We start from the raw sequence: 14,459 nt of genomic DNA, 5'->3' as shown, positions 1-14,459 counted from the left end.
CTTTAGCGCCCTTCAAAATTTTTTCCTCTTTTTTTTCATTATTTTTTCATGCCAAATCCAGTGATTTTCGTGACCTCAAAACTTATCCCAAATTTTTATGTATTTTAGGCTAGAAAGATAAAATTTAAACAAAAGATGACGTTCTATAGGTAGTCCACCCGGGCCTTAAGCTTTTTTTAACTTCAGAGGTTTAATTGGCCTATAATAAATAAAATACAAAATTTTCAAACCTAGGATTTGGGTTACATTGATTTAAAATTTTATCGAACAGTTACCCAAGAATTCACTAATGATGGCAATAGATTTGTTTAATCTAAAATGAAACAGAAAAATGTTTGATTAATTGAATTTTTACAAAATAATATTCTAAATGGACTTTTGATAAAACTGTAATTGCGACTGCAATTCAATTTGTTCTTCTCCTATAATTAGTTCTAGGTATTATTATCGGTTTTCAGTAATAGGTTGATGATTTAATAAATGAAAAATACAGAGAGGATTAGAAATAAAAAGGAAGATAAAAACGAATAGACATTTCCTGAATCTGCATCCCCTACCAAAAAAAATAAATCAATTTCAATTGAAACAAGGAACAAGGATAGAGAAAATATGACGAGGGAAAATTGTATTCTAATAGTTTCAGGATAGTACGGAATGAGTCAGTGCAAGCCTCAGAATTTTTCGAATTATCTCGATGGAATATGAAATATGAATCATGACGAGTCCAAATGTCTATTTTCAGACATTTCCCATATAATTAATTGCATGAATTTTTTATGAGGGATGATGATAAGATGCTAATATCTTATTTAATAAATAAAGAATTTAAAAAAAGATTTTCACGAACTCCTCACAGTCTCTTTCTTCATATTTGCAACATTCCAGAAATCCTATTCGTTTTGTTCTATTGATTATTTTCGTTTCGTTTTTTCGATTTTCCCCAATTTTCAAGAATTTTACGGTGAGAAAATTTGTGAGGGATTTGAATTCAAATTTCATTCAAAGTCATGGACTTTTTGAAGGAAAAAGAAATTGAAAACAGAATTAAAAAAGGAATTTAGAGTGTACTATTATTTCATATCTCTTCTAATCAATCATCGTGATTAAATATGAGAATACGAGGTGCGACTGAATTACGTATTCCTTGGATAACACCAACGCAAATATCCATTATTCTTGGTGTATATTTTTCTCAGCGATTCGCATGAATATTGCCCCGTCCTTGCTCCCCTCTCCACCTGTATCCAAATATCACGCAGCAATCACATGCTCGTCAGGCAAGTTCACTGAAAGCAAATGGAATCTCCTGATGCATGCGAATTCCATAAATCGTTATCACCGAGTAAAAATTATTTAATATCATACTTCCCTCACTAATAGCTCAAATTCATCCCAATTGCATATAAATTAAACAGAAAAAAACCCCAAAGGGGTGATTTTACTGCTGCAGGTGTTACCAGGAGAATAAATTGATTCAAAGATCAGTCCCATGTTTTCCTAAAGACAATCGTCCCCAGGATGCAATCATCTCTTTTTTCTCAATCAGGAAAACTTACGATATAACCAATCACCCTCGATTTATCATTCACCACTTCTGAAACAAAAAAGTTCAAAGAGCTGGGGTGAGTCGAAATGAATTAATGAATGAATGAGTGGAATAAACAAATTATTCAATTGATCGATGCGCATTGATTACAGTTTTGACAGGTCGTTAGATACCGGATTATCAATTCAAAGTAATATATTATTTTTAGATTATTTTGAGATTATTTTTGGATGCCGGGGGTGGTGTAAAAAATCGAGAACTTTCCTCGGTGTGTGTGCATATTCGAAGACTCAAAGTAACAGCTGTTCAGTCATTTTTAATAGTTTCAATCACTTTCTCAGATTGAAATGCATGTAATGGGATAATAATGCGCTGGCAAACTTTTGAATTGTACTGTACCTGGTGCATGATTGGTGACAGTTTAAGAATTTTTCAACTGCGCATGCGCACTCTGTGTTACTCGACTGTTTTCTCCGTGTGATTTTCAGTTGTCAGTTGTTTTGTGGGAGCGAACGCTCAGAATAACAATAGAGCTCTTTACAATTATTTAGATATATTTAATTTTCATTGGAAAATTGATATATTGATAATATTGATAAGCAATTCGTTGTTTGAGACGATATTGGCGTTATTGGATCCTATTTTTCATGAATTTTTAATAAATATTGTGAGGGAAAACGTAACGTCGACGATTCACCATTGCCCGAGTCTGTGGCGGTACTTGACACCTAACGGACGGAGGTAGCGGGTAAAATGGCCATTCAATGCCTCAAGGCGGTATTTACGAATTTTCAACCTGTGAAGAAGAGCAATTTAGGTGAGGCCCTCTGACACCTATTTATACGGTCGTTCATGAGACGAGTGTCGAAATAGTATATTTCGTAACAAGTGTGGAAAAGCGATTAATAATTTCACATGGAAAAAATTACTTTCTGCACGGGTTGTGAACAATGTTTTTCTCCGCCTTGTGTGGGAATGCCATTTTTTGCGGGGCGTGCATGAAAAACTACTTTTCGGCGCATCGTGATGAAAAGAGCATTTTTTTCACGGGTGCGTAAGTGTGGGAAAGGGTTTTTGGGCTTGTGTTATAAATCTCTCATGAATCTAAATTAGGATATTACATACCTAGGCTGGTAAAACAAGAAATGTCTCAGATCACATGGAATTGTTGGCCGAGGTTACCGCACGCCAGACAAACACTTTTCCGTATTCGTATCGGAATTTACTAATGTCGTCTTAATGTGTATGCGGAGCGTGCGTAAAATGTCACTTTCAAACAGGGTATTCAAAAATTTTGTAAGATACATGGAAAAAAAATACTTTTTAATGAGTTATTACAAACCATTCGTCAAAAAGTTTTTTTTTCACGAGTGCCGTAATAGTACATTTCGATACGATTTCGGGAAAGTGTCTTTGGAGTCGTGGTATAAACCTCTCACTAGCTAAGAACACTTTCCCACAATCTTATCGAAATATATAAATTTCATCATGATGTGTATAAAGCGTGCGCAAAATGTCACTTTGCGCAGTATATTTCCATCCCATTGCGGGTAAGCGTTTTTGGGGGTGTGGGAGGTTTATAGCACTAAAAAATATGCTATTTCGTCATACAGTGCGGGAAGTGGTATTTTGCGCACCTTGGAGCGTGCGCAAAGTGCCACTTTACACACGGTGTGTCGAAAAATTTTGTACGACACGTGGGAAGAAGAGTACTTTCTAATGCGTCTTACTTTTTTATAATCCAGAAAGTTTGAAAATGCAATTTTTCAATCGTAACCAGCCAGTCACGTCGTGTTTGCCAGGTGACGTCTCTATTCAAACAAATTTTGTTTTCAAAACTCCCACAAAAACACATCTATCTATTGGTTTTTCAAATTCGTATCTAATTATGACTCGCCACCACACGGCAATTCACGTGAAGGTCGTGCTGATTGTTAACATATCGATTGATAAATAAACCTAACTAATAAAGTGAGGTACAATGAGCGCATTTAAACATTAAACAAAACAAAAATAAATTGATATAATGCTTAGCCTTGGTTCATTTCAAAAAGAAAAATAAAATATCAAATATTCCAACGTATAAACTAAAAATTAAAAATGTAACAATTTATATAAATTTATAACGAACACTTTCTGCAGAAGAAACTTAACGGAATAAATTTCATGGAGAGAACAAATTACATTGATTTTTAACGATTAAATTATGTATTTTCATTTTGAGTTCAATAAATATTAAGGAAAAATATCAGCGCATGTCACGGTTTTTTAAAAAAATTTCCGCGAATGTCAGCACGAGTTGAAGTCTTGACTATTAGAAAAACATAAATTTACTTAATAATAGCAAACGTGTCCTTTTGGTTGAAGTCTAAGAATGTAATTCACTTTGGTGAACCAGTCGCTCGGCAGAAGCAGATGATCCAAGAATATTTTTGTAATTTTTGTCTGAGTGAATTATCACTGCGTCGCTATCACGCTAAGATTTATTTATGATTTTTACAAAATCCTTTAGTAATAATATTTAATTTTCTTCAGCTGGTGCACTAATGGCGGCGGCAATTGCCATCGTGGCAGTCTTATGGATTCTTCTGCAAGCTTTGGGAATCCTAGGGCATCCACAGGCTATACATGATGAAAGGATTTCTCTGTACTTTCAGCAGCACGGATTTGGTACGTAATGATAATCATAAGTTGATTAAGAGGGAGAGGGAGTTGATTGAAACATTGCAGGAGATTTTGGGGATATATCTTCTGTAATTTCAAAAATGTGTTTTGCTTTCTTGCTTTAAAATTATTTCATTGAGAGGAAATTATAAGAATGTGGAGAGATGGAAATATAAATTCCTCTCAACGAACTTCATGTCGATCATCTTATGATTCTAATATTTAATGTTGATTCCTAGTTCGCAAACGTGTCATAAAATAAAGAAAAGTTTATTTATTGAATTATAAATACTAGTTTCGTTATAGGGTATTCTCCATTTTCTTATTTTTTTATTCTCTCTTATTTCTTTTTTTTATTTGTTTTTTTTTAAATTCTTTTTTATTTCTTATTTTTTATTTTTCTCATTATCATTCAATATCAATCGCAGAAAATAGAGAGACGCGATCAGCAAAAAAACAAAAATTTATATTTTTAAATCTCTCTCGAAACTTTTATAAATTGATATATTATAAATAATGAAGAAATTAATTCCTACCCTCGCATTTTCAAGGAATAGATCGAAAAAATAGTAAAAAAATAAAAATCAGAGATGAAAAATATTTAATTTAAAAAACCCATAATTTTTTTTTACATTTTATTTTTATTTTTATTATATTTGATTTTTATTTTGTTCAATTTTACTAACTTTCCAAATTTTTATTTTATGGTTCATTCAGACGATGCAAAAACCCACGGCGCTCTTCTCCGCGACCCCCAGGAAGCTGAGACTTTGAACCTCCCGCCAATAAATGAAAGAGCTATAAATCACTCCGTCAATTACGGAATTAGACAGTGCGATCAATTGGCTAGATTAGAAAAAAATCTTATCGATTCTCAGATCGGATTGACTGATGATACACCCACCCACTCTCAGTATTTGTATGCATCTCCAAATGAAGAAGCTGTCAACCTGCAATTACAGGCTGAAGTTGTAACAAAAGCTTCCATGTATCTTGTCCAGCAATATTGTCAAAGGTAAAATCAACCATTATTTAATTTTAAATATCCTCCTCAACGTCCATAAATATCTTCATTAGACCGCGAATAAAAGGTTCTCCTTGAATTCTCTTAAGAGTGAAATCAGTAGCCAAGTGGTAAACTAGGACAACTGCAAGTCCAATTTGTAGTCAGCCCCTTGGAATTGATGGAACACATTCAATTTTGCATTAAGGCCCGGATGGACTGTCTGGAAAAGATAATTTACTTCAAAATTGGGACTTCTAATTACTCCGTCAATTAATCGTTTTTTCCGATAATTGTTAGCTAGCGGCCTAGTTGTTGACGACAATTATTCAAAAAAACGATTAATTGCCAAAGTAATTAGGAATTCGCATTTCGGAGTAAATTATCTTTTCTAGATAATCCACCTGAGCCTTAATATTTTTTCTTAAAAAAATGAGAGCTGCCAGAAAGGTGGAGATAAAATAAAGATAATTTCATTAGAATCCATACTGGCAGTGAATTGACATTCCGAGTCAGCTTGGAGTCATATATAGTCGAAATTACGGTTTTTTTATTCTTCTGAGAAACTTACAATGGAATTGACGTAAGAAAACATAACGATTTATGTCCTCGTGTCAGTCTGATCAGTTTCTAAAAGAAAATCAGCAGTAAACATGAAAAGCAGTTCTTATTCGATTTCCCAGCGGAAAATCTTTCCCTGTTTTTTATTGAACTGAGCACTCGCAGATAAACAAGTCATTAAAAAATCAATGTTTCGTCATGAAATTATGTTTGCAGATTTGGTGTCAGCGATGAAGCATGTGCTCACTTCGTGTCTAAATCCAAGCTAAATGGTACAACTGTTGGAGACGCTTGCGCTGCAAAACAACGAGTGTCTTGCAGATCGAATTATCCTTATCGTACTATTGATGGATCTTGCAATAACCCTGATAATCCACGCTGGGGGAGTGCCCTGACTGCCTATTCAAGAATCCTATTTCCCTCATATGCAGATGGTAAATCGCTAATTAACTCATTAATAGTTATAAACTCTCTTGTGGAGTGGAAAAACGGGAGACAATGTTTATCTTGGAAATAGATCGGTCGAGATTAATCACGAAGAAATCTTCTACTCGGTCTTCATATTAAAGAAATGTTCAGACTTTGCAGAAAAATGATTATTATTATCGTTAATTATAATGCAGATATTAATAAACGAAAATGCATGCCATAAATTCACGCAGAAATTCAAAAGATTATCGAAAAGGTCTCTCAATAAATTCCCTTTAAACTCGATCCTTTGAAGATAATTGCAAAATAATCAATCAATTTCCATTGCACTTGTCTCCTCGTGCCACTACATATTGACCCCTCACGCATGAAAAGGGTGAGCCCACAAAATAATAATCTTATCAAATGAATACGTTTTCACTGATAAAATTCAAAAGAACAACTTCATTAGCTTGAATTTCGCATTATTATCATCTTCATTCATCAGTTCTCGAGTCTCGTACGTGAGGGGTTGATCAAACATTAATAAATTGTTTGAGAAGTTTTTTGAAAACTAGGAACATTCATTGACATCTAAGGACACCACCATGAATCATCTCTGATTAATAATTTTAGCCGTTAAATCATGTAGCAATGATGGAGTGGAGCAGAGCAGCGCTAATTATCTGTACAATCTCTTTAATTTAACAAAGCTGTATTGTTTGATTTGTATTACAGCAATGGTGCTATTTTAATGCACATAAAAACTTAAGATACATCAATATGTTGTGTCAGTGAACACAGAATTTCGAGTAGCGAGTGTCGATCTGGAGGTGCTATCCACCGAATAGTGTATGTAAAAATAATTCGGATATATATTAATTATTTAGAATTAGGAGTACTTTAAGGACTGGGAACTCGGCATTTTTCATGTTCATGACCATCTGGGATTTTATTAGGATTTCATTATTTCACGAGGGATATTTCATAGCAGATACTGGACGTTTTTGTTTTGCACTGAAGACTAATTATTTGGAGAATGCAAGCGTCGGTCTTTCATCGGTTTATTCATTTTAGATTTTTTTGATTAATGGAGGAAGCAAGGCAGAATCGAATTTTCACATGCGATAAAAACCATTGGATGCAAGAGTTTGGTAGAAAATCTGATGTCAGAAGTGGAGCTACTTTTGCCAGTCTTCAAGATTATTGCGGATGTGAAAATCTCCGTTTTGCTCTGCTTTTCCTTTTCGTTTCCTAGGACTGTAAATAAATTATCCTTGTGATCTTTATGAATTTTTTATATAAAATTCACGACATGTAATAGGAATTCAACAACCAAGGGGTGCATCGCAGAGGCCACACGTTTTGCCGGGAGCTAGATTAGTCAGCACACGTCTTTCAAGGAGTAACGATCAGTCAGATGTCTTTAAAACACTTGCTGTCATGCAGTGGAGTCAATTCATTGCTAATGATATGGCTCATACTGTTGTACGTAAAATGGGTAAGGAATTAGTTATTAATTTATAATCATTATAATAATGATTGAAAAATCAGTTCAGAGCCCTTGGATATCAATTGACAGATTTTATCCAAAATAATATTATCTAAATTCATAAAAATTTTCTTTGTACGGAATTGTTATTCATGTATTTGAAAAAAATTGTTCTAAACTTTTCAAACTGAATTTCAAACTCAAATTTAGGAATATTTTAGACTAACAAGATAAAATTCAAGCCAAAGATTACGGCCTATAGATGCAGAAGATGAAGGCAGAATGCAGAAAATAATTTAAAGCAGTTTAATTAATTGAAAGATGTTTTTTGATTCAGTGACGATGAAGGAGCCAATCTCCTGTTGCTCCTCAGACGGACGTTCTCCTGCTCCTCGTTATCTCCATCCACACTGTGCACATATCTCAGTACCTGAGGAAGATCCTGTCTATGGACAACATGCAATACGTTGCATGAACTATGTGCGATCAATGCCAGTATTGAAGACCGATTGCAGTTTCGGTCCCATGGAGCAGATGAATCAAGTAACACATTTCTTGGATGGTTCCACTGTCTATGGATCCGATAATGACAGAGCAGAGGAATTGAGAACATTCCAGGGTGGAAAATTACGAGTCGAGAATCTGAATGGGTTTTCTTATTTACCAAGAGCTCAGAATTCTGCTGATGTTTGTGAAGATCCTGATAATTGTTATAGAGCGGGTAATTTTTTATCAATTATTAATCTCTAGAAAACTTTAACTGCTTTTTGTAAAAAAGCAATTTAAATTTGAAACTTTCGGGGATTATTTTGAGATAATCCATTTCGACTTGTTATGATGCATTTTATTGTTTAAAGAATTTTCATGAGAAATTATTATAACATTTTTTTTTCCAAAGATAAAAACGATTAAATTATCTTCGGCCCTGAAATACTCCATGTGAATATTTTTGCGTATGATAAGACGTAAGAATTGATAATAACTATCAATAATTTATAATCATTAGCATAAATTGACAGTAACTGTCAATAAAAAAAAAATAATTGAATTTCTTCTGTTCAGGTGATGATCGGGTAAATTTTGAACCCCACCTAGCCGTGATGCATACAATTTGGCTTCGTGAACACAACAGAATAGCGGAGGAGCTCTCGAAAATAAATCCAACATGGTCAGACGAGAAGTTGTACCAGGAAAGCAGACGAATCGTCATCGCCGAGATTCAGCATATTACTTACAAAGAGTGGTTACCTACCATTCTAGGGAGCAAATATGCTCGCACTCTCGGATTCGTCTCGAGTAATGATCAAGACAGAGTGAATTATAATTCTTACGAAGATCCAGCTGTCAGCAATGAAGCCTCAACTGCTGTTCTGAGATTCTTGAATTCTTTGAAACGAGGACAGTTGAGGTAAATTCCTGATTTTTACAATTTACCAAGGGTGTAATTAAGTAACTAAAATAACTAAAATAATTTTTGATATCTGGTGTACAGGGGATATTCAAGGTTATTGAAATGCTATCAAACCTCGTGAAGTACCGTGAAATCTCGTGAAATCTTTTGAAATATTTTGAAATATTTTTAAATTCCATAAAGTTCATGAATTTCATGGGATTGCAGTACCTATCAACAAAAATTGAAGAATTCACACACGCATCAAACGAATAATTCAGGAAAACATAAACAGTATGAATGCCTTTAAAATTTTATGGATTCCCTGGAATTTCCTTGAATCTCCTGGAATCCCTTGAAGTTCTGAAATCTACTGTACACATTTTTTTCGGGGGATCACCCCCTCATAATTTACATTCTTCATATCAAAATATTTATGTCAATAACACTCGCGTTACACAGTATGACTGATGATGAGAGGCGCAATAATGGATCTCTGAAGCTGTCCGAGTACTTTTACAAACCAAAAATTATTGAGAGCGATGGAGTGTTTGATGGTCTTCTTCGTGGACTGACTAGCCAGACTTCCGGAAAAATGGATATTAATTTCGCCCCTGTTGTAAGTTTTATATAAAAGCTATTTATATTTTTAGCTAAATACTTTGCGTGCAATTTACACTAATAATTTTTGTTGATTAAAAAAATCAGTATCCGACTTTTTTCTATAATTCTTATTTCCCCTCTGTTATTTTTGAAGACATATTCGATGAGTTCGTACATAAAAATCAAATACATGAGTATTCGCGAGGATAATTGAAGTTGTTATGGATTTTATTTAAACAAAATGATTATTTTTCAAAATGTAACACATAAAACTCTCGACTCAATCGATGGCATTGAAAAAATCTCGATCAAGCCCTCAAAAATGGTACATTAATATTATTATTTATTCACCTGAAAATATAAAAATATAAAAATTGAACAAAAATTGAAATAATTGGCGTACCCTTTTTGAAGCTTATTTAATGAGCTTCCGAATAAGTAGACAATATATTATCTCAACACGAGAGGAAAAGAATTATTCCAAAACTTTCTTAAATTTATATGAATATAACTCCAATTTTGTTCTTATAATTTCAGATGACTCAAGGTCTTTACAGAACGAGTAATAATGAATTAGGCTTGGATATTATCAGTTTAGATATTCAACGTGGCCGTGATCACGGCATTCCAGGTTATAATCATTATCGAAAGTACTGTGGACTTCTCTCAGCAAAAACGTTCGACGATATGCTAGATCATATTCCACGAGAGGTATTTTCGTATTTTATTATTCATTGTTTTTTTTAACATCTGGTTTCACGTACGAGAGCATTCTATTTTAAAAAATCCTATTGCTTCCGGTAGAATATCCGTGAGAAATTTATTCCTCACGAATTTATTTCCGAATTTATTTCCTATTAGAAATTTACGATTTTAGAAATATTCTTCAGTTTACCTGAAGTTTCACCTGAAACTTTTTTATTCAGAGAAAAATTTTATTCAGATCATTCTGGAGTTTCTGCACGGTGTTACATAAAATATAGATTAGTCAGAGATAGTTTGAATTTTCTACTGAACTCTGTATTTGTCATCAGGGTCCTTGCATACAAATGAATAAGAATATGACTCCTTTATTTATTTATTTTTTTTCAATGAACCTATCGACAAATATACCAATTTTAAAATTTTCTACTCACACCTTCAAATAACTCAAATCGAATGAAAAAGAATTTTGATTATTCTTTGAATTACAGACTGTGAGAAAATTGGCGGAACTTTATAATCATCCGAACGACGTCGACCTGATCGTCGGTGGTATGGCGGAGATGCCTGTTGAAAACAGTATTTTGGGCCCAACGTTTAAATGTTTGTTATCCGAACAACTCGCCAGAACTCGTTGGACTGATCGTTATTTCTACGATTCCGCAGCGCAGCCTCGTCCATTCGTAAATGAACAACTCACTCAAATACGTCGTGTGACGCTGGCCAGAATTATCTGCGACAATAGCAATCGTATATCCCGAATGCAGCCAAATGCATTTTTACGCATCAATGAGGGAAACGAATTGGCTTCATGTACCGATTTCGAAGCAATTCCCAGTGTCGATCTGTTGGCCTTTGCCGAGAAGGACAAGGCGTATCGTTGAACAATTTTGGATTATCAATGAATCTGGAGGATGAAGATGCAGCCCTGGTATCAGAATCGAGGCCTGGGTAGTGATTTAAGGGGCGATATCTCTACGTCAAACGATCATTGGGTGTATTATTGAAGGACAGCCCAGTGACTGCCATTTATTATTAAATATTGTTAGCAGCTTCTGTACGAGTTGAGGCGAATTCGTGAGAGGTGGTACAAATCCAAATTCTTTCACTGTTCTTCTACAGACAAAAATGTTGAGATTGATCCTTTACTGATTCCAGCCATTACGTCATTCCAGTTTCCTCAAATATTTATCCTATAGACTGTATATGATGACTTTTGGTACAATACTTAGTATTTAAGAATTTCATTATCTTTATAGTGATAGCCGTACTGAAATACAGATTTTTTAAAGAAAAAGGTATTGCTTTTATTTCCTTGCCTTTGAATTTTGGAAAGTTATTCGATCGTTCATAGCGGAATAGATTATAAATTTTTATTAAATATAATATTAAATATTTCAGTTCAATTTCGGATTGTTAATTAGCAAAAATTTATTGTCCACTTGTTTAATTCTAATTTTATCTGAGTAAAAATGTATTTTTAATTTGATTTAACTCGGATTGTTCACGAAAATTAAATTCTGTTCACATATTTATCATTTATCATTACAGGTCACCAATGAGATTTGATATTAAATTCGAAAAAAAAATCGAGATTCAGAATTACGGAACAGTTACGCACTTTTTCACTGAACTTTCCGGACTTTTCCTGACAGTTTAGCGAACGAGTGCGTAATATTTCTCTCCGTGTGGGGAGGATGGGATAAATATTTAAAATGAAGGGTTTTTTTACCCGCGCTGATTTCATTTATTTAAATTACACTCCACTGCATCTATTCGTGATATTTCCCCCGCGATGAGTTTTCCATCTAAAACATTTCCATATGAAATATATTTCGTAACAAGTGCGGGAAAGCCACTCCGCTTCGCTTTCCGTGCCTGAAAAGTTACTTTTCGGCACATCGCGACGAAAAAATTATCTCTCGACTGCGGCTCGTCCAAAATCATCAATCACGAATAAAATACTGAAGACGTTAGAAGAGATTTAATTAAATCAACTGGGACAAAACGAGAATTACAAGATGAATCGTCAAAGGAGAACAAAAAAACCACTCCCTCTACAGAACTGTGTAACTTGTAACTTTAAAAGAAGTTCCTGAAGAAGTTCTCAAAGAAAAAAAAATAGAAGAATGCCAATTGTTAAAACAATATCGCCTCAGACGTCAGTAAAAAACATAAATATTCATTAAGGATGTTTAACACCCATAAATAACCAAAATTCAGGTTTTTTTTTTTTTGTAAAATACCATTATTCATCATTATAATTATTATATAATAATAATTCTATAATTTATTATAGTTTATTTATAATAATTATTATATTATTATTATATACAATATTATTATCATCATTTTTTTTTATTATTTAATGACTCACAAATTCTTATGATGGTGCGATAATTTTCATTCATTTTCTCTACAATTTTGTGATTCTTTTTGTTGTGACGCGGAAAAATTGTCGCAATACTTTGGAACTTCGGGGTCATTAAATAATGACAAAACGCCAAAACATTCCATTTTTTTACGTCAATCCCATAGTAAATTTTCCAGAAAAATAAAAAAACGATAATTTCGGTTATATATGGATGTATGAACAGCTTTAAATCTCATTAGCCAAGAATAAACAGGTTCTTAAACCGTAATCTTCAGATTCAGTCTGCAATAAAAAATAACTGAAGAGATAGAACAACTCCATTATTTCGATTATAATACGCTTGCTATAAATATACTGGCATAATCTCTGGCATCAGCTCATTTAGGACTTGTGTAAACATTTTATCTAACAATTAATCCTTTTCATTGATAGAGTAATTAAAGCATGGAAAAAAACTGGTGTAAACTGGTTTGGCGCCTTCTGTTGACTCTGTTGACTCGTTAAATCCTCAAAATAAAAAACTATTATCAAAGATTTCATGAAACGAGACGAATCACCACACGTATCGTTTACACGTGCCTCAATCCTTCAATTCCATTCATTTTATCTGACACTAGAGCTTATTGTTACAATATATACGTAGGTAAACGGCATTGGAACCACGAGACAGGATGCGGTCAATTCAGACATGAAGCTTTGTCCATGTATGAATCAGATTATGTGACGAAACGTAACTCTGCATTTGTAACTCGACTCTACACCTATATCTCTACATAAAGTACAATTATTGAACCTGATATATCTGGTGGAGGTGTTTTATCAATTAAAAGGTCCTAAAGATTATTTCTTAAGGATGTTGTCGCGTGACACTTTCTGCAAAAAGTTGGTGGACTGGAAATATATTCGCGAAGATATAAGAATTGTTTAAAATTTTGAGAATGTTTTTGAAGCGATAACAGATGCCTGTGCAAAATTTCAGACTGATTCCCCACATCGTTTTGTGGTGATTAATTATTAAAGTTTATAATTAAGACGGTATCTCGTGGGAAAAATAAAAATTTCTGTAAATATAGTCCAAAATATAAAATTTTGTTGGAATTTTGAGAATTTACTATTGAAGCTGATGTAAAATGATGGTAGAAATTTCAGGCCGATTGACTAAATTTTTTTTCATTAATTTGTTTAAACAATATATTGTTTATTCATCGATAAAATAGAATATAATAATTTTCTATGGCTATTACTTTAACTAATTAACACGTTGAAATATTAATTGAAAATTAATTGCGATAGATTGCGAATTATAGAAAGGGTCATAAACTTTTGTTTTGACTATACGTGAAGAAGATCCTTAAAGGATCTTTTGACAATATATCACTTCATAAATAAATAAATAAATAAATAATAAATTGTCTCACTTTATTGATTGCATTGTGTATGGACAGCTGAAATGTAACTGTATATTTCCTATTCTAACTATTTTTATTCTGGAAATTTACCAACTTTCGGTAATTATTTCTCGAAAACAAAACGGTCAATCGATTTAATTTTTTTGTTGGTGTATCCAATGGTGCGGTTTCTACTCCCAATAATTTTTATTTGGAAAATCGAGCCGTTGATTTGTAAAAAATTTTAATCCCTGATGATCCATTTGAACACCTGGAAAGTTACCAAAATTTCAAAAATTTCAATCTCAAGTTCAAAATTGACAATCTC

At 33.3% G+C, this 14,459-nt stretch overlaps 1 protein-coding gene and 1 long non-coding RNA gene across 4 annotated transcripts in view; one reads left to right on the top strand and one right to left on the bottom strand.

Moving 5' to 3' along the window:
• The window catches only part of LOC105270574 (peroxidase), a 13,959-nt gene extending 2,293 nt beyond the window's left edge, over positions 1-11,666 (top strand). Inside the window, exons 1-10 of one of the 3 annotated variants that reach the window (XM_011311605.1) lie at positions 1,543-1,622; positions 4,082-4,216; positions 4,928-5,225; positions 5,991-6,208; positions 7,507-7,683; positions 8,012-8,395; positions 8,737-9,082; positions 9,527-9,683; positions 10,205-10,378; positions 10,861-11,666. In XM_011311605.1, the coding sequence (XP_011309907.1) occupies positions 4,093-4,216; positions 4,928-5,225; positions 5,991-6,208; positions 7,507-7,683; positions 8,012-8,395; positions 8,737-9,082; positions 9,527-9,683; positions 10,205-10,378; positions 10,861-11,253 (2,271 nt within the window). In that variant the 5' untranslated portion in view covers positions 1,543-1,622; positions 4,082-4,092 and the 3' untranslated portion in view covers positions 11,254-11,666. Of the gene's footprint in view, positions 1-1,542; positions 1,623-2,055; positions 2,364-4,081; positions 4,217-4,927; positions 5,226-5,990; positions 6,209-7,506; positions 7,684-8,011; positions 8,396-8,736; positions 9,083-9,526; positions 9,684-10,204; positions 10,379-10,860 lie in introns of those variants that run through there. The other 2 variants (XM_011311602.1, XM_011311604.1) reach the window with 2 other exon arrangements.
• On the bottom strand, positions 166-2,033 carry LOC105270573 (uncharacterized). The gene is made up of 3 exons (XR_892567.1): positions 1,946-2,033; positions 1,366-1,594; positions 166-1,286 (listed from the first exon to the last, which is right to left on the bottom strand). It is a non-coding gene; the product is annotated as an uncharacterized lncRNA (long non-coding RNA).
• Positions 11,667-14,459: the final 2,793 nt, after the last annotated feature.

Source organism: Fopius arisanus, unplaced genomic scaffold (assembly GCF_000806365.1).
Source record: "Fopius arisanus strain USDA-PBARC FA_bdor unplaced genomic scaffold, ASM80636v1 scaffold00091, whole genome shotgun sequence".
NCBI lineage: Eukaryota > Metazoa > Arthropoda > Insecta > Hymenoptera > Braconidae > Fopius > Fopius arisanus.
The sequence above is the reverse complement of the archived record's forward strand: the minus strand, read 5'-3'. Positions and strand labels throughout refer to the sequence as shown.